This window comes from Necator americanus, chromosome X (genome assembly GCF_031761385.1).
Source record: "Necator americanus strain Aroian chromosome X, whole genome shotgun sequence".
Lineage (NCBI taxonomy): Eukaryota > Metazoa > Nematoda > Chromadorea > Rhabditida > Ancylostomatidae > Necator > Necator americanus.
This window is the reverse complement of record NC_087376.1, coordinates 27,103,424-27,128,237: the sequence shown is the minus strand read 5'-3', so window position 1 is coordinate 27,128,237 and position 24,814 is coordinate 27,103,424. Positions and strand designations below refer to the sequence as shown.

At 39.8% G+C, this 24,814-nt stretch overlaps 6 protein-coding genes across 6 annotated transcripts; 3 read left to right on the top strand and 3 right to left on the bottom strand.

Annotated features, from left to right (window-relative positions):
- Nucleotides 1–350: 350 nt before the first annotated feature.
- RB195_025663 (uncharacterized protein) lies at nt 351–1,644 on the top strand (the record flags this gene model as incomplete). Its single annotated transcript, XM_013450220.2, has 4 exons — nt 351–408; nt 467–514; nt 1,164–1,475; nt 1,577–1,644. 4 exons carry the CDS (start codon nt 351–353, stop codon nt 1,642–1,644), a joined length of 486 nt encoding a protein of 161 aa, XP_013305674.2.
- Nucleotides 1,645–4,463: 2,819 nt separating this feature from the next.
- On the bottom strand, nt 4,464–14,039 carry RB195_025662 (uncharacterized protein; the record flags this gene model as incomplete). Its single annotated transcript, XM_013450219.2, has 11 exons — nt 4,464–4,583; nt 4,663–5,024; nt 5,152–5,367; nt 5,433–5,541; nt 5,609–5,701; nt 5,807–5,941; nt 6,310–6,380; nt 6,797–6,991; nt 7,045–7,271; nt 11,293–11,402; nt 13,722–14,039. The coding sequence occupies 11 exons, from the start codon at nt 14,037–14,039 to the stop codon at nt 4,464–4,466; spliced, it is 1,956 nt and encodes a 651-aa protein (XP_013305673.2).
- Nucleotides 14,040–17,396: 3,357 nt separating this feature from the next.
- RB195_025661 (uncharacterized protein) lies at nt 17,397–17,699 on the top strand (the record flags this gene model as incomplete). The annotated part of the gene is made up of 1 exon (XM_064213902.1): nt 17,397–17,699. The coding sequence occupies one exon, from the start codon at nt 17,397–17,399 to the stop codon at nt 17,697–17,699; it is 303 nt and encodes a 100-aa protein (XP_064069783.1).
- A 53-nt stretch (nt 17,700–17,752) lies between these two features.
- RB195_025660 (uncharacterized protein) lies at nt 17,753–18,350 on the bottom strand (the record flags this gene model as incomplete). Its single annotated transcript, XM_064213901.1, has 3 exons — nt 17,753–17,912; nt 17,976–18,118; nt 18,174–18,350. 3 exons carry the CDS (start codon nt 18,348–18,350, stop codon nt 17,753–17,755), a joined length of 480 nt encoding a protein of 159 aa, XP_064069782.1.
- A 1,499-nt stretch (nt 18,351–19,849) lies between these two features.
- RB195_025659 (uncharacterized protein) lies at nt 19,850–20,447 on the top strand (the record flags this gene model as incomplete). The annotated part of the gene is made up of 3 exons (XM_064213900.1): nt 19,850–20,026; nt 20,082–20,224; nt 20,288–20,447. 3 exons carry the CDS (start codon nt 19,850–19,852, stop codon nt 20,445–20,447), a joined length of 480 nt encoding a protein of 159 aa, XP_064069781.1.
- A 2,221-nt stretch (nt 20,448–22,668) lies between these two features.
- RB195_025658 (uncharacterized protein) lies at nt 22,669–23,266 on the bottom strand (the record flags this gene model as incomplete). Its single annotated transcript, XM_013450218.2, has 3 exons — nt 22,669–22,828; nt 22,892–23,034; nt 23,090–23,266. 3 exons carry the CDS (start codon nt 23,264–23,266, stop codon nt 22,669–22,671), a joined length of 480 nt encoding a protein of 159 aa, XP_013305672.2.
- Nucleotides 23,267–24,814: the final 1,548 nt, after the last annotated feature.

Genomic DNA, 24,814 nt, shown 5'->3' with positions numbered 1-24,814 from the left:
TGGTTCTGCGAAAATGACGATACTGAGAGGCGTATAGTTCCCGTCCAACCACCATCCATATTTTTACCGAACAATTAGGATTAACAAAAATTCAACGTGATAAAACAATAACATTCGTCATAGTTTATAAATGCACATATCATTATGCATATATTTACAGGATACTGAAATGCTTTTAAGGAACGAGGAAAGGGTTCGACACATCCACAACTCCTCACTTTTTTAGGATTCTCCGTATTACTGCAAGCTAGCGACTTTCTTCAAAAGTATGTCTTGAACAACATAAGTTTCCTTTAATTTTTAAATAAACGAGAATGAAACAACTTTAATGCTATTGAGCGATTTTTAAGATGAACGCATATCTTCTCACTTTTGTGCTATCCACGATTCCTGGACTAGCCTCCCAAGGTTTGTTATATCTTAGCTTATTCTTCGATCACTGTGATAACAGTGAGTGATTTTTGAGGATCCTCTTCACTTCTTCCTTCATCATCACCACCTTCTATCCCAACAGGTATTGCAATTTAATGTGGATTTTCTCCTGAAATTAGTAACTTTTTTCAATATCCTTACGATGAACTCTGAACTAAACAACCACAACAAATCCACGTTGAAAATTAAAATTAATTAGGTTAGATAATTAATTTTAGTAGTAATTCATCAAGTATAAAATATTAGAACGAGTGACGTTTTTAATACGTCAACATTTTGTGACTCATTGATCGGTAATGCATTTTTTACTATGAGGTAGCGCCTGACGGTGAGCTGCTATCCTTTGGAGTATTCAGAGTTTTTTTTTTTTAATAAGAAAAAGTATGAAGGAACGTTTGTAGGCATTTTTTAAGAAAAAATACGTGAAAAGTGTGTGTTTCTTTAAAAAATCTGAAAAAGGAATACATGATATTCATTTTCTTTTTCCCGCCATTTTTTCGCGTAGGCAGAGATTGGAATAATATTAAAACAACGAGAAGCGTTCTAATTGCTGAAAGAGAACAAATTTTGAAACTAAATTTTTTTTGCATAAATCCTTTGGGATAAAAAAAAATGTGTAGCGATAACATTATAAATGACAGATCTTGTTTTTTTTTTTATTTTCTTCGCTGACTACAATTCATGTTGTGGTAGGATTACTGGGAACGTAAAGAAGTGTTTTTTTTTTTCAGTGACACTGCCAACTCTTCCCAGCGGAATTCCAACGTTTCCTACTATTTTACCAACCTTACCAACCGGAATCCCATCTGTTCCCAGCGAATTACCCACCATTACTAATGGACCGGGTCTTCCCACATTACCAACACTCATGACAATTTTACCAACATTACCTAACATAATCGCTACTGTACCGACTGGATTACCTACAATTCCTACAATTACAAACGCTCCGACTCTTCCCACGTTCCCAACGCTCGCAACTATTTTACCAACATTACCTACCCTAGTCCCAACTTCTCCGGATATACCTGCATCATCATCAGGTTTTTTCTCTTTACAATCTTTTCTCATAGGAATCACTAGAGGAGAAAGAATCTACTTTAGGTCGCTTTTTTCCTGAAACCGCGAATTTCTTCTATTTCAGGCGGGAGCAGTGAATCATCGTTGAGTTCAACTGGGTTGCCCACACCTCCGAATGTTACCATGCCTTAGATTTTGTTGACATGTGAGAAAATCAGACTCTCTATCATGCTATTGATTTATTTCATATCTTTAGATCCTACAATCGCAGGAAATACAATATATTATGTTAAATTGAATGTTTAAAATAATCAATTCAATGTCATTATCACTTTTTATTGTTATCCGATTGTGGTTGATACTGATCGACGCTTGGATGTCATTGTCAAGGAATTTTCTGTCCATCCCCTGCCTCCACATCAATATCATTAATGTATAAGCTTCAACATGGATAATCTGATCAACGGATCCTTGATAAGTGGATGTGGAGTAGGGTGACCTGAGCTTTTCTCTTTCTCATTCTTTTGCCATATCTTCAAATAAACTACTTTTATTTTACCTCATAAAATCACGCACATAAGTAATTCACATGTAATTATAGAGAAAAACACAGCACTCTCCTAGCAGCCATTATCCCTGAACCAGAGAATATGTACAAAACTTTAGATTGCATCCAACATTTCTTAATCCACGGATCCATGAACATTTAGATCACAGTTTTTCATTTATACTAACAAATGTTTCACGTATTCTATACACAACTCCTCCTAGAGACAATCACAGACAATCCGCAATGGTATTAGACCAAAAAAATGCAAAAGAAAAAATCTAAGTTCTCACTGGGAGATTATGGCGACCACGATTTCTCACTGAACCGTAACAAACTTCCTGAATTCTAGGGTATAGATGTAAAACAAATGTGTTAACAACACGTAGCAAAGGGAATCCTCGATGGTTCCTAGGGTCCGTGACGGATAACTTCTTATGGAGGAGAATTATGATAGCGTGTTTCCCTTATCAGGTATGCTTTTGTCTATCCATGTTGAACGGAAGATCTTTATCATCTCACGAATCCCAGAAGGAGGGAGATATTTCAGCCCTTATGCGCTAATCCCGTCGTCTCCACCACATTTTCCATTTTTCATCTTTGTAAACTTTCTTGGTCGCATGATCGTACGATTGCGTACGATTGTGATTTCGTACGTACGATTGCGCCAGAGTTGTGGTGTCAAACGTGTCCTGGTTCCACTTACAGAATTTGAAAGCTAAACGGATATAGTAAGTAAGAAGTAAAACAGCAAGAAACGATTGTCACACAATCGTAATTATTCTACTTCACGATTAATCGTTTCATTAAAATTTTAAAGTTTTGAAATTTCCGAAAAAAAAAACTTATAGTACTTTTGACGCAATTCTTAGCACTTCGACATAAAGATTTCGGCATAAAGAGAAACGTAGATGGCAAATGGATGATTAATGGATTATTTTACAATTACATCAGCTGTATGGGTGGATGTAACACAGTCGATAAGAGGTTCCGCTGTCAGCACGATCTATCAGAGGTTCGAATCCACACCGTGCACATCAGACTTTTCATCCCCTCAGGATCGATAACGTGTTACCAGACCTGTCTGCGAGGATAAAAACATTGACTTGACACATCGGCTAACACCAGCAAGTCATCGCACAGGCCAGGTACACGTTCGTAAACCTCAAACGATTCTGAACTGAAGTGAACGTGGTGGCGCATTCCAAGCAGATTGGTTGGAGCCAGACACTTTATCCTTTATCCTTTACGTTAGCCGAACGGACACTTTATTCAATCAGTATCCTCAGGTTCCCATAACTCGTTGGGAACACCATGTCCATCCACATGGTCACCACCGGATTACAATAATCAAGTCTAACAATAACAATCTATTATTTAATATTTTTCGTACTCCTGCATTTTTTTTAATAATTTTCTCGTCTACGCTATTCTTTTCAAACATGTTTCGATGAAAAACTAAGTAAAATTTGTTTACATGTGTTTATTAACGATGTATAAAAGCATTCACCGACAGCAAAGCAAAATATGAGCCGGGTTTAAGTACTCCACGGGATTGTTATCAACTGTTACAGATAGAGTGGAGATTACAAGGTTTTGCGTGATCATACGAATAAAACTGTATGAACACATATGACAAGGCGGCCGAGTACGGATTAATCCGTATGAAACCACGAAAGAACGTATACGAGTTAATAGGGTATATAAAATGCAATCGTATAACTCAATAGCGCTGGGAATATTCAGTTCTATAAATGTAAAGAAGATCTCGATTGCATTTTACAATTGAGGATTAACATTAAATGAACAGTAATGTCACAAAAGTAGTACATGTGGCATAAATCATGCCGATTCGAACTTACAACACAAAGAATAATACAGGTAGCGTGACACAAGCTGAGAGTAATATAGACATAAGCGGCACATAGCCTGAGTTAGAGGTAGCGCAAGAATAAAGAATACGAAAAAAAAATGGTCCGTGGACCTGCCTGAATCGTGAATGATGGGTCCGAAGACCTCCCTGAATGTAAAGAAAATTCCTGAATTAGAAGTCCTGAGTATGGAAAAATCACGAAAAGAAGTCCTGAGAGCAAATTCCTGAGTGCAAACAACAACAAAAAAAAACAAAAGAAGGAAAAAAAGAAACACTACGAAAGAAAGGAAAAAAAGAAACACTGACGACTAAAAACTAGAAATGCTCTGAATATAAATCTGTCCAATCAATTTCTATAACCATTATGGTCACCGAGGGTGGAAATAATCACTGGGGTGTATAGGACGGCCGGGAAAAAGAGACAACCATAGAAAAAAAGCAAGCGACTCAGGCTCGGAGGCAACAACGTGAGGAGCGATTTTTTTTTTGAGGAGGCAGGTGAATGAGTAGAACTGGATGATTCAGGCAAACCGTGGGCGAGTATCGTACGATTGCGAGTACGATTGGCGAGCGATAGCGTACGACGACTGATCATGGTGATGACATGTTATCGGAACGAGGCTCACCATGTTGCAAAAGCGATTCTGTATTTTTATGCAATTGCAAAAGTGACCAAGCTGATGACATCTCGGCCAATGTAGCAGGAAGAGCCTGAAGTAAGGGAAATGAACTCATTCCAGAGTATCATGGGAAAAAATAGTGGAAATGCTGCAAGGAGACTAATTCTCACCTGGTTGGAAAGTGTGGCATTGGCTAGAGCATGCAAACCATGTTGAAGTGTTTCCGCCAGTTTCGCATCGTTTATCTCTGGAACTTTCTTCCGTTCCGAAACGATTGGGATTGTTTGTACGGAATGTGTTGGTTTTTCAGTTGGTAGATTCAAGCTCTGCAGAGTTTGCGCTACACTTCCTTCTGGCCATCCGCTAGATCTTTCGCCGGGTAACAGTACACCTTCCTCGCGTGAACTCTTCGTCTTCTTCGCATGACGCACGCGACGACATCGAGCCGCTAGTTTACGCATAGAATCTCGTAGACTCTCCCAAAAATCGTCATCACTCGAGAACCGATCGCCCAACACTTTGCGGCACACATCTGAAAGAGGAGAGGCGTTGCGTCTTCTTACTGTCATTGGTCGCTCATGAAAATGTGAACAACGCAGTGATTGGTCGAATGTTTCTGGCTTCGATTAGCGACTAGTTAATGTCATGTTAAAACCCACGTTGTATATACATGATGCCTTCAATAGGCAAATTCGGGAACGTCGAGTGATTGAGGCCAGCAACCGTAGTTTCGGCCATCAATTTCGAGCCAAACACACGTTTCTCAGCCAATTTCTTGCACAGATGTGTCATCGATTCACGCACATCCACCTCCTCAAATCGTTTATTCTGTACCACCTGCTGCACTACTTGCTGCTCGGATACTGCCCGGAAATCTTAAACATGGGATTGTTTAGGAGTCAACAGATATAAACTCAATTAGACTGAAAGCATTTCTTACTCGGATCAAGGCTCAATGCCTGCGGTACCGGGATAGGAATAGCACTAATCCTTTCTTCGCTGAGATCTTGTTCACGTATAAGTTTAACGTAGTCATCATTTTGTTGCTTCTAAACGAATTTAAAAAATTAGGGAAATTAGTGCAAGAGACACATAAATCCGGAAGATATTAATGACCCTGTGCTTGCGTTCAGGAGTAGTAATAGAATGACCATGTCCGATAGGCAGAGATGCAGCAATTGGGGCACTTCGAGATGGTGGTGGTTCACTCTAAAACTTCAAAACGAATGAGAAGTTCTTAAAAAAAGGTGGTTTGCTGAATTCACACATAAATCCAGAAAAATGTGCACAAAAATTATGATCTTAATATCGTACCTTCACCATGCCATATAAGAACGACGGCTGTGACAAGTCTGTAGACGACTTTTGTGGAAACGGGAAGATTGGATGATTTGTGTCTTTCAAATAAGCTGGGAGTTGAGCTTGACCAGCAGGTGATGTGAGCATCGCCTGAAATTACTCTGCATATTTGTCCTGTTATGGAGAATTACATTCACTTCCTATGCTAGCACATTCTTGAGGTGTTTCGTAGCAATGGTTGGTGAGTGGAATACTCTGTTTGGCGGCTTTTCTCTGAGGAGAACTGAAGGAGTTCGAAATGAATCGGTGCTACCTTTTCCAGAAAGTACTGAGAAGAGTGAGACATGGTTTTTGAAACTCTATCCGATAAGAATAATTATGAGCAAAGGAGTACTGTCACGTGCTCATCATGTGCTTACGTTATTTCCAATGTTCGTACTTTAAGAACGACTAGAAGAAATTTTGAGCTTAGTTGTTCAGGATAGGAACAGATAGATTACTGGACGAGTTTCACGGACCTGAGTTGAGGTCGACGATGTTGAGGACTCACTTCCATCCATTCCCACAATGTCGATGTTAGCAGACTCGCCTGAAAAACTTCTGAGCCGATTGCGCACAACGATGAAGAAAAAAAGATAGGACCTAGCAAAGAGGATTAGCTTATTCTGGATTCTAGGAAATAAGTACACTACAAGAACGTGAAGCAAAGTTTTACGGTGCTTTAGGATTTCATCGTGAGCTCACCTACGCATTCAACCTCATCCTTCACTGAACATTTTACTACAAAACAACGCGTCATGGTTCTCTTTCTCTCTGGATTTCTCCCTGTTTCATCCAGTGCAATGGAACTTGAGCTCCGCTGATGCACATGTGTTCACCGACCGACGTAAGCAAACAAACGTCGACGAATGCACAAAGAAACTGTCCTCGCAAGCTCAACGCTCTCTCAATGAAGTTCCGTCGGCGAACAAAGTCCACAGAGACACAACATTCACAAGTACACACCGCCAGAACTGTCGGTCTTCAACCCATTACTTTCCACGCTGGACGGATTACTCCATTTCGTCGGCTCATGTTCTTGTTGAGCGGTTGCTTTCGTCTCGAGAGATTGTGGTGCCGGAAGAGTTGGCGACGGAGGTCGCATCAATCCTGGCATCAACCATGTCCAATGAGGCATGAATTGAGACGATAGCGTTTGACCTAAAACAAGCTATCTTAAAACTAGTAGGTACGGGAGGTCCAGAGGAACTTACATGAAGCAATCGGACGCAGCGCGACTGGGCACTCAGGCTGTGGTGGAGGTGGTGCAGGACGTTTCCGTGTAGGACCTAGTTGCTGTGGTGAAGGTGGTACTACCGGTGCTTGTAGCGTAGGTGGCGGTGGCAAGGCGGCAAGAACCGGTGACGTCGCACCTACTACACCATTCTGCGACAAAACCAAGAATATTGTCTGGATGCAGGATTTCAGTTGTTGTACCTCGCTAAAAAAATTGAGTTCTGATGGAGAACGGGTAAAATAATATGGAATAATAATCAGACATTTTTTTCCCCAGGATATGTAGACGTGAAACTCACTGAAATGCACTGCGATCCGAACGTGTCAAAGAATTAACAGATGCAGTAAATGAATAATTCCCGGAATGATTACATTGTCCAGAAGTACAGTTTAAATGACGAACGTCCTTTAAGGAAGGTTCCGTACTATTCATAATGAGAAATTTGAGATAAGGAATGAGTTTCACGTGTTCTAAACAGAACGCTCGAGTACGACGACACGTTTATCGCGTCACTTTGAACTGCGATGTTTCTGACATCGGAAATAGGCGTGGAAAAAAAACGCCGATGACAAGGCGCGTGATCCTTGTTGTTGTGTGCTGCATGATCGGAACACATGGTTGTGTAACAATGGATTGAAATCGTAACGAATCCAAGCTTTGAGCACGGCAACTACTATGATTTATGAGAAAGGCACAAACGATTGAGAGGTATGCACGTTGAAGAAGGTGTAACAAGCATCGTGGCAAAATTAATGCACTATGTGAACAAATCCTTGTGATCATGGATTTCTCTGGAACAACTGCCGATTTTTGTTCATGGATAGGTGAAGGACTGAATAACACATGAGTAATATCGTTTCAGAGTAGAATTTCTAACGTATTTTAGTGACTATCGTTTAGAAAACCTCATAAAGTAAAGTTTTGTAGTAGTACATAGTTATAGTAAAGTCTGTTACTTGTACACTGAATTAAGAGTACGGAGCTTTTTTTAATAAGGAAAAATTTAGTGCTGAAATTATAATTACCTAATAAAAATCAGATAGTATAATAAACAATAACATTCTACGCATCAAATAGCACACACAAGTGTGTTCTTTCTTTAGCAGCCAACCTCTGACTTTCTCGTCACCAGGATAATTTTAGGATTTTTTTGCGCTTTTTTTTGTCTCCTTTGCTAAAGTACTATGACCACTGTGTGCCACCCCTACGCAATCACGTGAAAGCACACACTGGAACCGTGGATCGAAATAAAAGAATCATTCGTTTGAGTGATGCGTGGAAGTGACTAAATCTAAAAAAGTCAGCAAACAAATTGATAATGATCTCCAATAAATCGATTACACGGTAGTAAAACGCAAGAAACTCTCTTCTCTTCTAAATACTTACGTCATAAAAATAAATTTGAAAGTGTCCAAAATTGCTCGTCGATAACCTTTTGATGTTGTTTTGTTTATATTTGCTAAATGTGACTTTAAATAGTTAATTAGCTAATTACATACATTCTAACGCTGTAGATTAATATTGTTCATAATTGAACAATTTCAACTTAGCAGAAAAACAAAGAAATGCCAAACAAATGCGAAATGTGTTCACTACCTTCGGATTCGAATGATTCTGCAAAATCAAATATGGCAGAAGCACTTTTTCCCGATTATTTTGTTCGGATGATTTTCAGAACAACCATTCTTCTTTTTCGATTTTTTTTCTAATTTTAAAAATCCTTTCTGCAGAAACTGTACACTTGGTGAAAAACTAGCCTCAATTATAATTTGCAAAAACAAGAGAAATATTACTCGATGCTAGTCACGAACGAATGGAAACCGTTGCTTTAGGAAAGAACGAGGAGAAAAAAAACTATCTTAATTTTTAAATGTAATCTCTCCTCCGTAATACCCAAGTCGTAAAAATTTGTTCACCTGTTCATCCATCATTATTTCTCCTGTATTCTTTTTTTTCTTCTTATAGCCTGCAAAACATCTTCATCGCATCAATGTGTACGTTAGAATGGATAATCTCGTTCCAATCCTTCGAACGTGTTTGGATTCTCGGAAATTAAGCGCCCACTCGTACTTGATTAGTCTGGTTGCGACGGCTTCATTTCATTTCTCGTACCTCATCGCATCGTGAACGGGAACGTTGCCTAGAGGACGATTACGAGGCGTATTCGCCTCATATCCGCTCCGCCGCTCACTCCGATGCACACACACGCACCCCAATAAAGCCAACGGCAACAGCGCTCGGCATCGAAACCTCACACAGCAATGAGTTTGTGAGATGAGCGTGAACTGAGCCGATGTGTTGTTAGTCAGTTGAATGCCGGCGGCTATCGTACAGCTTTAGCCCCGAATTTTGACGGATGTTTCTAGCGCGGCGCGACATCGTAAAATTTCATTGTTGATGTGTGTTGGTCGGCTGACACAACGGATGAGTTCTCACTGAATGTGCAATATATATCCAAAGTTGCATTATGAACAGAGGACAACAGACAGACGCAACACTAGAATTTGGCGCCAGGATCTCGAAAGAAAAAAATCAAAAACACAAAATTCCTGAGCAGGTTATATGATTTTGAAATGTTTCCGTGTCACAGAATTCCAGAACAGAGCTAGTAAATGTCACATCTTATGAAGGATAAACATTATGGTGAACGCTTGCGTGTCAATGCGTCATATGATGTTATATTTTCAATTCAATTATTCCCGTCATAACATCAGACATGGACGTGTCCCATCGGAACTATTCAAGAAATAATAATGTTGAACAACTGTACATGCGCTTCATGTGACATCCACTCGTTGATCCACAATTCCATAGAAAGAGAAGTTTGCACGAGAACAACAACATGTATAGCGTAAACATTAGCAATTATTTCTAAACAGTAGAATCCTTTTTAAAAAAATTTAGAACTGGAACGAGAAAGAATTTGACGCTAAGGTGTTTACGCACTCAAGAACTTCTTCAACGAAGTCATTTCGTTTCGGGAAATTTTTGTAATGTTCAGAATAGCTCCGGCACTCCTCCATTCACCTACATTACATTGCGGCTAGATCCGAATTCAAGTTTTCTTTGTTGGACCTCGTCATCGATCGGCGACGAAGTTCGCGTCTGGCACGCTACCGGTCCCCCCCCCCCTTCGAACCACCGCCGCTTATCGGCGTTTCATCCCTGAACGGCGGTTCAAATGGTTGTGTGAGCGAGCGAAGAAATGGGAAGAGCGCGAATGTGTTGAAGACGAGAGAAAGGGATGACGTTGGGTGTTCTCAGCAACATTCCATAGATCACCTCCGTACGATGCGGATCTGGATCCACAGTCTGTTGTATCCGCTTATCCGTTGACTTTCCCCTAAAGACGACCACAAATTCGAGTTCGTCACGGGTGCATGCGTTCTCTTCGCGGAAATTCTGGACAGATCAATGTTGATATGATCTAGAATAATCTTTCCATATTCGCTTAGCGATTGGCGACACGATTTTCTGGAAGAAGTAGTCGAACGATGCAAAAAAGAAGCAAGGATTGTGAGATCCTTTATGACTAGAGGCAATTCCTATCGTACTTCATTATTTTAGCAGAGAAATTTAATAAAAATGTATATACTGAAAAATTGTTTGTTTGGAAAACTCTAAAAAATTTCGGGCATCCAGCATTAGCTGGACATGGTTTGAAGAAGCACTAGAAGTAAATAGATATACTGTCAAAACGAAGAAAAATCTATTCAAATCTTCTGCATAACTCAAACCGAAAGAAATTTGGAATCCAACTTGAACACAATAGTTTTTCTGGATTCCTATAGTATATCCTCATAGTTTCAAAATTAAAACTGTCCAATTCCATGTATATAATCCTTCCGTAGAAAGCCCTAGACGCGAATATTTCACTTTTACATCGTACATCATGCAGACTCCGCCGCCGTGAACAACGGCGCGGAGGGAATTGTTTATAAAACAGCACCTCCCTCGCCATCGACATGCCAAACCACGCCGACCTTGAAAGTCGGGGGCATTTTTGAACGCACTCCACCCGCACAAATGCTCGACAAAGCTACGAAACGAGATACGTTGAACGTACGAAGCGATGTGTATAAGTCATAAAAAATTTACGATACGATAATGAGAGAAGTAAATGAGCAGTGAAATTAGAGGAACCGCAATGAATTTCAGCGATATTTCACGTTCCAGGCAAGAAATAAATGAAGAAATTAACGAAAATTCTAGGGAGTTCACTTACTGCCTGAGTAATTTGCATTCGGAACATGCGGCGGGTGCGCCAGCCGAGTTTGCTGGCGCATCCCCGTCAGCCGGTCTCCAATTTCCATCTACTCCATTGTGCTGCTGCAACTGAAATGAGGCAAACTTCAGCGGCGGGGAAGATGTGAAAGATTGAGGAATCAAAACGAAAAAAAGAAATTGAAGACTTATTCGACTGAGTCGAAAATGTGCCGATAATTCGTAGCAGTATATAGGAAAAGTCCCAATCACTTCTTCTTTTTTTCTCACGGAATTTTTGATAAAACAATCCTAATGAAGAGAGTATCCTGAACCCCTATCATGGATAATGGTGAACAATCCCGACTTTGTTAAGGTTGTGAAGTATTGAATCAAACCTCATACAGTATTTTTTCGTTCTTAACCTTATTCTTTTTCTTCTCCAAGTTTTTTTGGAATGAGATACTTCTTTTGTCTCCATTTTTACGGAAGTGAATTTCTTCGACATGCCAAAATTCATTCCCTTATCCAAAGAAAATGAGGGATATCAACAAAACCAGAATTGTGCACTACAACTAAATGTTGTGAGAACATTTGATTGGAAAAATTTGTAGTTGAACACCTACTGTAATGCCATTGAAGTTATAAGCAGAACTAAAAATAAAATCACTTATGACTAGAGATTAAAAAAACCTAGAGAAACTTTTTTTGATCTCCTGTTGAGTTGAAGAAGAGCAGAACAAAACCGAGCTTTTCACTAGTAAGCTTAGTAAATAGGAATTAGGATAATGGTTAAGGAATTTAGATGAGAGGAAAAAAGTGATGTTCGAAAATTTCGAAGCAATTTCGGTTAACTGAGAATGGTGAACATTCATCGTTTGTAACTTTTGGTTTAGGTTGAAATATTAGATTTGTTTTGCTGGAAAGAATGATAATAGAACAGCTAACCAATCGTCTTGTCCAAAAATGATGATGAAAACTGGTCTTTTTTTATGTCGAACCTCGGCTACCCTCCTTTCTTTTTTCTTTTGTCAACTCTCCTACGTTTCATTCAGGCAACAATCCTTTTTGAACCATCTCATTGCTGTCGCCTAGGACTAAAGCCATCTAAGCTGTTCGGGATTCGCTTTTACTCGGGGCACAAGCCAACGGGAAGCTAATTTAGTAAGCACTCGCACACGAGTTCTCGTTTTCCAATGCGATCACGCGAGTTGGTCTTTCAGAGCGTAACACACAAATCTATACGAACACGCGGCCAGCATAGAGAAAAGCTATTCTCTCCAGGGAGGAGGATCGAGGGAGAAGACGGACGCCTACAACTACAACCCAACCAACGACGGCGGCTGTCTGCCAAAGAAGCTGATGAGGACGAGCTCGAGCCAGCCAACTTCTCCCCATCCCGATTCCTTCATTTCATTTGCATACGAATGTCTCTATGTGCAGAAACAACTAGAGCGACAACGACGACGATCACGCTTATAACCGGAATACGCAATTCTCGATCCAGTGGGGGGTCCAGATTTTGCGCCAGCAAACTAACACTACACAAGAAAACACGAATGCTCTTTAAATCACACTTCACGAGGATCCTAGGTAACACTGTTTCTCCTGATTGAAAAATAGGTTGTTTTTCATGAACTGCTAATTTATTAACTACATTTCAAGTAGAATAAGAATTTGACTCAACAGTTTCAATTAAATTTTCAAAAGAGAAGATAAATTAAGATCTCTCCTAAGATCCAGAACCTTTTGAGGAATACATCTTTATAAGGAGAACGTACGAAGCATATATTAGAAAAAAAAGCTTCACATTTACTTATAGTCTTCCTTCAACTCTAAAAACAAATTTCTCAATCCGGAAAGATCATATTTTAATGGATCTTGACTCCTATGGAGAAGGTGAACAAAAATAATAGAACGAAAAGGACTAGTTGCTGGATAGTGCTTAAAGAAAAGTCTCAGAGAAGCCCAAAGAAAAAGTGATGGATTTGACAACGTTAAGGATGAAACCATATGTATGAGAACATGTAGAGGATGATTATTTTATAATTTTGCATTAGCTGCGCAGCACTTTAAAAAAAAACCCCATAAACGCACCATAAAAAATCGCGAGAACATAACGGACAGTCGACAGGAACTCTCGCTAGTTCTTTAATAAATGAATCAGCAAAAATCGCCAAAGTGTTTATATTTTTGAAACACGTCATTCTATTCACATTCAAAAGGACAGCGTCTTTCATAAATAATAAATGGTCCCTATATAAGGACTGCGCATAGCAAAAGTGAACATCTCAAACAAAAGAGGTTAGCTTAGCTGACGGAAGTTTGATGGTCCATAGGCAGACCTCCAAGAAGGACAGCGGCAAAAAATTAGTTTAAATAAACAGAAAAAAAAACGAAAAGAACAAAGAAGTGAAAAGTCAAAGTGGTGACGAGAAATGCGAGACTTACGTTGTTTAGAAAAGCTTGAATATAATTGAAGTTGTAAGCAGTATGGAGGGATGTGGGACCGGCGGACGCCAGCGTGGATAGACGACCAACTGCACAAGAAACGCGCGAACACGCCGGAGAGAGTGCACCGCCGTCGGAGACCCGAGAGACACGCGCAGGCGGAGTGAGCTGGAACGGCGTGTTTGAGGATGCAGAGATCGCAGCCGGGTGGTCGCAACGATGAGGAAGTGCACGGGGCTCGGAGCGACGAGGTGGTCGAAGCGATGAAAAACGTGTGAACGTGGAGAGTGCGAGCGTGCGATCGTCGCGCACAGACATGCTCGCGATTCGAAAATCTCGCGCTATCGCCTCGAATCGCAAAAAGAGAACGTGTGTGCTGACTGGCTGGGGCTGCTGCTGCTGCTGGCTGACTGCGACTGATACGAGGGAAAAGAACGCGCCGTGGTTGAATCTTCTGAAGAAGTGCTATGATGATACATGGATATGAGTCTACAGATCCTCGAACCTTAATTGAGGATCCTTCCTACCTTCTTAAACTATAAAAGTTAATCAGAAGTGCGAGGCAGTCATTAACGACTCTGGTTAATTGATTCCTTTGTAACTGATTAAAAATTACATTTTCTAGAGGGCATTCCGATTTCTTATCCTTATCACCACTCGGATATTCAACCTGACGAAACTAGCTAACTGCATACATAGATGCTATGGATTTGCTCACCTTTCTTTTCCCAAAGTAGAATATCCGAACGAAATAACCCTTATCATCTTTATCCTAGACGGTTGCTGCAGCATAGAACGACTAATATTTTCAAATTCTAAAATTTTGACGTTACTTGTTGTTTTTACTGTGTGTTTTAGTTCATATCAAGGGTTTGTTTGAAAGAAAATCTTGCTTCTTTGCAGCTTAGCTTTTGATTTTTATGATTTAATTACTATTTTGTAGGTTTGTGCAAGAGAGTTGTCCTGCTTTCAGAAGAATTCCACTTCCTTTATTTCTAAATCCTACGGAGAGTCTTTAAAAGCAGAGATGAGGAAGGTCAAAAAAATCTGTCAATTTCTGTTTTAGCAAGAACAATGGGAATCAAAAATGTGGAATTTTTTTCTCATGTGGACAAAATGGCAGCCATCCTCTTCAAAAAATTTTTTTAGATATAGCAAAATAAACACCTTTAATGTTGCTAGAGAAAATTGTACAATTTGTGCTGACCTTCAAAAAATTGTCAGTCAGAAATTTTTTTAGCTATTTCATAGATTATCTAAAAATTTCCAGGAGAAATGTCGAAATCTTAAATGACTAGAGAAGATGTTAAGCAGCCTTTAATGTCTAGAGTTGCAAAAATCACAATTTCAAACCCCTTTCACTTTTGTCAACAGATATTATCCTTTCGGAGATAATTATACTTCAAATACTTAGAAAGACGCTGAAGCTCAATAGTTGGTATTTTTGTTCCGAAATAGAGTAGCTACATATTAGTATAGACCAACACTTCTTCACATTTCTTCTAGTTTTCTATTCTTTTATTTTTTTCTGGTTGCCATAATAAACCATCGTTTTTCAGAGTTTTGCACTTTTATTTTGCTTCACCATTTTCATTAATTCGCTTTTTTCCTATTTAGCACACCTGAGTTAATTGTTTTTCCTGACACCTCACTTATGGTTTACGCATCCTTCAGAGCATTAAATGGATTAATGAATTATTTGATTAATTTTAGCTATGATTCTGACTATAGTACGTTGCGATTGGCGACGACAGTAGTCTCTTAAAAGCTTTTCGAGTTTGTCGGCATGGGACCGGAACACTTGTTTGCTTCCATTGTTCCGATACGCTGATACTGCATACTGATAATGCAACATCTTATCAATTCCGATGTCTTATAGTGTGCGGGAAATTTTACTGCACTTCTAGATACGTTCCAGACTAATAGACGAATGGTTCGATAGTTGGCGAGGTGTCAAAATCGCATTCAACTACCGCGATGAAAAATAAATTCGTTTTACCGATCATCATGACGTTTTCAGGCACACTCGTTCACATTTTGCGCATCGTTTCGATGAGAGGCGACCGTGAAGATGACGGTGTCCTTGCGTAGCGCATTGTGTAGAGCGTGGCTGAAAAGAACAACTAGTTTTCGGTCGAACGAATCGCTACGCCTCGATGCTCGACTGTTCAACGCATAAATCCATCAACGAATACGCGCGTTTGCAATCCACCTAGTCGCATTAGCCGGACTATACTATCCAGTATCGAATATTAATACGATTCGTAACTAGTTAGTCACGAAATTTTTACAGATCTATACTATATTCTGATCGATTCCACGCGATTGTGCTATAAAAAGAATCGCAGACACGATATGTAATCGCATCGACGCAGGCAGATTTGCGCGAACGCGACATAGCATCGAAATAGTGCTGGATTTAAGGAGAGCAGACGAAATGATAGTGTAAAAACGGAGACGATTGACAACGAGTTGCCTGCGATCAATGGAACGCTGTTCTGGACTTCGCCGGCGAACAAACGGAATCATTCGCGAAGAAAAAAAAAGCGCAAATATCGCCGGAGAAACGTTGAACGCAAATGGTTCACATTATGTTCAAACGGATATTAGGCTGTGACCAGCACTGCGAATTGCTTTAAACGAAATATTAAAATAATCGCGGCGATCATACCAAGAGAAAATTACCTCAATTTTTGACTGCAAAAATCTAACAAAAACGATGGCATGATTTCCAAGCAGTATTGTAAATCTGCTTCGTCTAATCGAGTTAGATCTGTGATATACCCTCCATGGATTTCACTGATACTACTTCCTAATTTTGTTTCTCACTTAAATCCGTTCACTTGCTTATGTGTTTCCTTATCCTTTAAAATTGTAGTGAGGAGTAATAAAAACAGTAGTAATAACTATGTAATAAACCCAAAAATACTAGAGAATCTCGGAACAAAAGCATGATAGGACAAACTTTAAGGGAAAATAAATGTTGTTCATCCAAATTTTAGAACATAATCTCAAATATTAATGATTTTCAAAGTTTTCTTATATCGGTCTTGTTCATTCTATTATATTACACTGACTCCGAGACTAAAGCGGTTAGACTACGGTGGAAATTACGTAGTTTTTTTCCACCTCTCACAGCCATACTCCTAGATGTTTCAGTGATAATCCTCCTTTAATTACTTGCCTTCTGGATAAATTAGACTAAATAATTGAAGATGTATTTTCGCATCATCTTGTTTGACCACCTAAAACATGAAATCGAACCTCATGCATTCTTTGTCTAGCACATTTCGTTTATCTAACTCCCAACAACCGCGCCTTGTCTTCTCGGATGAATCCATGGACGACACTTATCTTGCTTCTACTCTTCCTTTTCGTAATTCAGCAAAGGATACACTTTATTGTGAGTTGCTCATAACGTTCTAAGCGAAACATACGAAGACAATACCTAATATCAAAATCTCAAATTAGAAATTCGCTAAGGTCCTCTGGCAACAGCAGAAAAAAATTCCTCAAAAGGAGTGCTCTGCAAGAGATCTGTACACTCGCCAAAGAGGAACTATGCGGGTGAGCAAGACAAGCACCCGAACCTTTCACCTTTGCAAAATTCTCCTTCATTCCCTTTAAGGACTACTCAGTCAATTCTTCTATGGTTCAGGTTTTGCTTTTTGCTTCATGGATTGCTTAATCTCATCACTTTTGACAGCTAATAACCTTGCAAACGATAAAGAGGAAGGTAGCGTCAGACCTTCAAAACAACGCCGAATCGCTGGTGTTGTTTTCGATCAAGAAATAAGCGTTTGTTTTAAAGAAGCAGCAGAAGGAATCCCTCAAAAAGGATGCTCTACAGCAGAAAATGTACCAAGAAATGATATTACAAAAGAGCAATTACACGATTTCAAAACTCCCACCTTTGCAACATTATTGCTCATTCCTTTCTGGGAACACTTGAAATGTTCTTACAACCTTCAAAAATAAACCTTTATCCGAGTATAATAAGTATAGTTACAGGATCTGGTTATCTGGTTCAACTACTTCCTTTTCGGGGCAGGCATAATTGGCAGAGTTCTTCGATGGGTGTGTTGTCCGGTCTTAGGAGCTTCGATTGAGAGATGGCCGACATCAGTGAGCTGAGTGCTGACTGCATCCAGATCACAGTCTTCGGGAAGAGTCCATTTACGAACGAAGGACCTGGAAACGAACAAAACTTCTCGACTGAGTGAGTCTCCAGACTACGAGTCTATGCCATCTAACCTCTCAATAAAACCGCGCTCGTTCCTCTCCCCGTGTCTTCCCTCAATGGTGAGATCACGATCTTCGATATGAACTCGCAGCTCCTCCGGCTTGAAGTGCGAAACGTCCAAGGCGACAGCGAACTTCTTGTCATCGTTCACTACCTGAACAGTGAAATATTACTGAAGCTTCTAATTTCAGGAATCGCAGATCTCGTACCTCCTGAACTTCGTTTCCAACATGCAGCATCGAATGATCCGCATTTCTCCAGTATGGCATGATCTGCCGCTCACACCAGTCCGGTTCTCTTGCCATCATGGGCATACCGAAACGGTCAAACTCCCGCATGGCGTTGTCCATGAATCGGTCGAAACGGGGAACAGGCCACAATGCCATAATGCCGACTGACTACCCTAGAATTCAACAAATTCATTGTACGTTTTTTTTCGTGTGTTTCAGCTCTTGCAGATACATATTTACAATAAAAACATTACACTACACAATTATTAAAGAAGAATTATCCTGCAATTAGCACCACATGTAAGAAAGAAAATAGCTATTGTTGCACAATTTCAGCAATCCTGATCCTGTATTTATACCCACAAAACAACATTCTAGAAAAAAGGAGGGATTTGGAATATTGCCATGGCGGCAGAGCAGTTGTACTCTCAATGGAGATACATGGATCCAACACGATCTACATCAATTACGAGGCTGACTTCATTCTTCACTTTTATCTGTACATCGAAGAACTTTCTGGAAGAATTCGAAGCGCTCAACAAAAAAGATCTAGCCCCATAACATATCTATACCACCTCAACCATGCAGTGGTAATTATCATGGTTTTATATTTGAAAGCAGGAGAGGGCGGCTACAAGAACGGGAAAAAAACAGAAGTAAAGCAAAAATACGAAATTTTGCAAACTTATATCATATGTATTTGAAGGCAAACATACATGGAAGCAAGGAAAAAAAGTCTGAAAACCTTTCTAACTTCATGAGTCCTTCCTCAACTTCTGCGACCTCTCTTCCGAAAAGAATGATAAAATGAGTAATTTTAACTGGAGATTTTGGAAGTATTTTGAGGTTGAAATAAAAATATTACACATAGAATGAGTGTATCTCAGATCCTCACATTCAAACTTCGTTCCTTTCCACAGTAAGGAAGTAGCAAACGTCCCATAAATTAATTCAAGGAACAACCACATGTAAAAAATCCACAAAGACACACCTTTATGAGTTTTTCTATGAAGTAACACTGCCAATAATCAGACAAATGACAAAACGACATCAACGCCGTCTTGGATAAACAGTAATAGATCACTCATGCAATCTGGATGAATTATTCTCCAAAATCCCAGGAATTCTACTAAGAGGAAACGAGTAAAGCCAGCATTTGAAAACTTCTATCGTTTGTTCCTAGGAAGCAAATTTTATCCTCAGAACACCTGGGTATACATTAGCATGCGGTTTTCACAGAGAAATCCCGCTTTCTGAAGGGATTTAAGAGTTCACATCAGAGAGTAACAAGAACTGCAATGAAACCCAACTTAATACATATCCATACACTCGAGGAAAGAGATATTTCAAATGAGTTAATTAACGTCAAGCGCAAAGATAGATCAAATCGATGAAATCTCCGTTATCCACTCTACGATTTTCTCCCGCCTTGGCCACATTCCAGGTCCCTCCCTCATTCTAGAAGGCCACTGAATCCCTATAAATATCTCTGATCGCTAGAATGTACCTCATAGTTGCCTAGATACTTCGTATCATTTTCCTCTTTTTGGTCCGCTAGTGATTTCCTACACTTTGGATCCGTAATCTCCACTATTGTTCAAATCAATGAGTAGCAATGTATTTGCACCTTTCTTCCAGGGTAGTCAGTCGGCATTATGGCATTGTGGCCTGTTCCCCGTTTCGACCGATTCATGGACAACGCCATGCGGGAGTTTGACCGTTTCGGTATGCCCATGATGGCAAGAGAACCGGACTGGTGTGAGCGGCAGATCATGCCATACTGGAGAAATGCGGATCATTCGATGCTGCATGTTGGAAACGAAGTTCAGGAGGTACGAGATCTGCGATTCCTGAAATTAGAAGCTTCAGTAATATTTCACTGTTCAGGTAGTGAACGATGACAAGAAGTTCGCTGTCGCCTTGGACGTTTCGCACTTCAAGCCGGAGGAGTTGCGAGTTCATCTCGACGATCGTGATCTCACCATTGAGGGAAGACACGAGGAGAGGAACGAGCGTGGTTTTATTGAGAGGTTAGATGGCATAGACTCGTAGTCTGGAGACTCGCTCAGACGAGAGCTTTTGTTCGTTTCCAGGTCCTTCGTTCGTAAATGGACTCTTCCCGAAGACTGTGATCTGGATGCAGTCAGCACTCAGCTCACTGATGTCGGCCATCTCTCAATCGAAGCTCCTAAGACCGGACAACACACCCATCGAAGAACTCTGCCAATTATGCCTGCCCCGAAAAGGAAGTAGTTGAACCAGATAACCAGATCCTGTAACTATAGTTATTATACTCGGATAAAGGTTTATTTTTAAATGTTGTAGAAACATCTGAAGTGTTCCCAGAAAGCAATGAGCAATAATGTTGCAAAGATGGGAGTTTTGAAATTGTCTGATTGCTATTTGTGATATCATTTGTTAGGCAGCATCACTTTATGCAGAGCATCCTTTTCCATGGATTCTTTTCCTTAGAGCAACCGTAGATTTCTCGATGGAAAAGAACACCTGCAATTTGGTGGTCTTAAGCAGGTCTGGCACTTTTTTTATTTATCGTTTGTAAGGTTATTAGTTGGAAAATTCGACAAGACTGGGTAAATAAGTAAGAGTAAATCAACAAACAGGAGCTAAACCATGGAGAAACCAGTAAATATTTCTTCTTAGCTCTGCGCGTTAGCTATGTAGATAGGGTTCAATACTGGGAATGTTTTTTTCCTAATAGTTATAAAAACATTGACCTTTCAAATTTCTAGAAAGAGTTTTAAAGGGAAAAGATGAAGTTATTAAATGTAAACAATCATCTGTTGTTTTCGAGAGGTGTTTACAAGATCTATTCTGCTCAGTATCGACGGATCTGAGCTTTTACTTCGAATCTGACGAGTACTTGAAACATTTCTAAAGTGTTAGCCCTTCGGGAAGGTGTTTGAGGCACAGATTGGTAACCATGTTGTTCTTGGTGCACTGGTAAGGAAGGTTCATTCTATAGGATTCCTGCTAGTCTTTCCTGATAAAGTTAACAAACGTTATTCATAGTTTCTTTTTCCCTGCAACTGTATATTTCCCCTAATCGGCCAAGAAAAGGTTTGATACTCAACCGGGAGCGAAAAAAGAAAAAGACTGGGGTTTGTGTACCGTCGCCGTGTTAGAAAAGTGATGAATTAGAAATGTTCAGCCGTGCGTCTGGAAAAATTTAAATGAAGATCACTGCGGATTTATGACTCGTGGGTGTGATCCCTACTTATTTTAGGGTTTCCTATGTACTAGAGAGTGTCAGTGCACGGTTTCTTTTATTTCATTTTTTTAAAAATATTTTTATTTGTAAGAATGCAACAACTGAAATGGCTTTGAGACGCCTACGAATTTGCGCTGGTTCAGATTCTGTTGGGCGGTTCATTGTTTATTTGCTTTTATCGGTTCTCATGATTGCTAGGCAGTGGTAACGAAGAGAATAGTATTAAAAAGGATAAAGGATAAAGTCACTGGCGTATCAATCCACTTGGGATGCGCCAACGCGTTTTACTGGAATTCGTAATCGTTGAGGTTTTGGAACGCGTGTTGGCCTATACAATGACTTGCGAGGGCCAGCCGGTGATCAGGTCAGTGTTTTTATCCTCGCAGACAAGTCTGGTACCAATTTATCGACCCCGAAGGGATGAGAGGCTTGGTTTGCACTAGGGCGGTTTCGAACCCTCGACAGTGGGCGAAAACGGACTTCTAACCGACTGCGCCACCCCCGTCCTTAATAATGATACGATAATCATTGAGATCTTATGAGAATAAAAGGATAGAATTTTCGCGGAAGTTTTTTCAAAATATTAGGCTTTTACCATCTTATTTTTTATCATTAATCAAAATATTTTTCCCCAAAACAGCAGTAGTATCACAGGATGAAAGGATAAAGGATAATGTTCCTGCCGTTAATCAATTCGCTTCGCGCCACCACGTTCACTTCAATTCAGAATCGTTTGAGCTTTATGAACACGTGTCTGCTCTATGCAGTGACTAGCGGGACCCAGCCGGTGAACCAGGTCAGTGTTTTTTTTTCCTCCCAGATAAATTTGGTACCAATTTATCGAACACGGAGGGACAAAACAAGGTTAGCACTAAAACGCTTTCAAAGCATTGAAAGTCCAGTGACAGTGTAACTTTTCACCGACTGCACAAGACCATACTCTCATAATAATCTTGAAATACTAGTATTGGTTTTGATTAGGAAATCTTCACTTTCACCAAAGAAATGGCAAAAAGTGTATTTCAAGAAAAAAAGAGAGTGCAAAAGAGTGTTCTACGGGAAATGGATGCCCACCAATAAATTGTGCCGCAAAAGACCAAGCAGATAATCATGTTAAAAGCCCATCTTTGCAACATTATTGCTCATTGCTTTCTGGGAACACTTCAGATGTTTCTACAACATTTAAAAATAAACCTTTATCCGGGTATAATAAGTATAGTTACAGGATCTGGTCATCTGGTTCAACTACTTCCTTTTCGGGGCAGGCATAATTGGCAGAGTTCTTCGATGTGTGTGTTGTCCGGTCTTAGGAGCTTCGATTGAGAGATGGCCGACATCAGTGAGCTGAGTGCTGACTGCATCCAGATCACAGTCTTCGGGAAGAGTCCATTTACGAACGAAGGACCTGGAAACGAACAAAACTTCTCGACTGAGTGAGTCTCCAGACTACGAGCCTATGCCATCTAACCTCTCAATAAAACCGCGCTCGTTCCTCTCCTCGTGTCTTCCCTCAATGGTGAGATCACGATCGTCGATATGAACTCGCAACTCCTCCGGCTTGAAGTGCGAAACGTCCAAGGCGACAGCGAACTTCTTGTCATCGTTCACTACCTGAACAGTGAAATATTACTGAAGCTTCCAATTTCAGGAATTGCAGATCTCGTACCTCCTGAACTTCGTTCCCAACATGCAGCATCGAATGATCCGCATTTCTCCAGTATGGCATAATCTGCCGCTCACACCAGTCCGGTTCTCTTGTCATCATTGGCATACCGAAACGGTCAAACTCCCGCATGGCGTTGTCCATGAATCGGTCGAAACGGGGAACGGGCCACAATGCCATAATGCCGACTGACTACCCTGGAAGAAAGGAGCAAATTCATTGCTACTCATTGATTTGAGCAATAGTGGGGATTACGGATCCAAAGTGTAGGAAATCACTAGCTGACCAAAAAGAAAAAAATGATACGAAGTATCTAGGCAACTATGAGGTAGATTCTAGCGATCAGAGATATTTATAGGGATTCAGTGGCCTTCTAGAATGAGGGAGGGACCTGGAATGTGGCCAAGGCGGGAGAAAATCGTAGAGCGAGTAACGGAGATTTCATCGATTTGATCTATCTTTGCGCTTGACGTTAATTAACTCATTTGAAATATCTCCTTCCTAAACCCCATGAATACGTGTCAAGTTATATTTCAGTGTCACTTTTTCGTATTCTCTGGGATGAAACTCAGCTGTCTTCAGGAAGAGGAATTTCCATTTTTGAAGTTTCATGTTAATGTATAGGCAGATGTTCTACGAGTAGCGTTTCCTGCCTGTTAACAGAATAATAAGACATTTTCACGTAACAGCTCCGAGAATTGCTTATTAGTAGAATTCATTCGACCATGAAGAATAATTCGCTTAGATGTAAAGAGTGATCTACTACAGTTCACTGCAATTCTATTCAGGACCACATTGATCTCGATTTGATCTCATTCAACGTATTATTGGTTGGTTTACCTCATAGAAAACTCGGAAATTGTATTGCATGTACGTTGTACTTCTTCATAGTTTTTGTACATATGTCTCGACTAAATAGATATAAAAAGCTGATTATTCACAGTTTTACCGTGTAGTACAACACCAATAATCAAACTGCTGTATTAGAATTCAACACTTACTTTTCATAGGTGTTTGCAAAAATCCACTTTATTTACTTGCGATGAATCTCATCGTGCACTTTGAGCCTGACTAATAAGTAGATTTTCAAAATATGTATTAACCAACTGAAACGGTTTTTGAGACACAAATTAGGGACCGTATTATTTTCAGTGAGCTGATAAGGTCTGGCTGGGATACTTACTATAGTTTTTTCAATTGAGGTTACTTTAGTCTATTTTCTGCAGATGAGGTCAATAAAATTAGGAGAAGGAAAATTTTTCCCTACAAATGCATATTCCCTTATGCCTTAGGTGTCGGCGGAATGGATGTTGGTTTCCGATTAGGCAGAGGTTTTACACCATTTCAAAAAAAAAAAAAAACGCAGAAGAAAAACGGAGACAGTCTTTTTTAATTGAAAGGAATTTATTCGGTTGTTTAATAGTGTTTGCTTAAAATCCTTATTTGGTAAAATATCTGAACCTCATAGTAAAATTTCTTTCTATATTCACATAATGACCCTCCTCCTAATCAAACGATATATACCTAGATCGTTAAACTTAACAAAAATTCATTTTCAGTTTCAATGATCCTCCAAGCATAACAAAACTTGTTCACATGTATTTTCTGAAAATTTGTTGTTACTCACATGATTTCATTGAGATAAAAGTGTTAGCCAATTGTACTTGCAAAGATCTACGTTGTTTATTTCAGCTACGAAAAAAAAAATGAGATTTGCACAATAGCGAC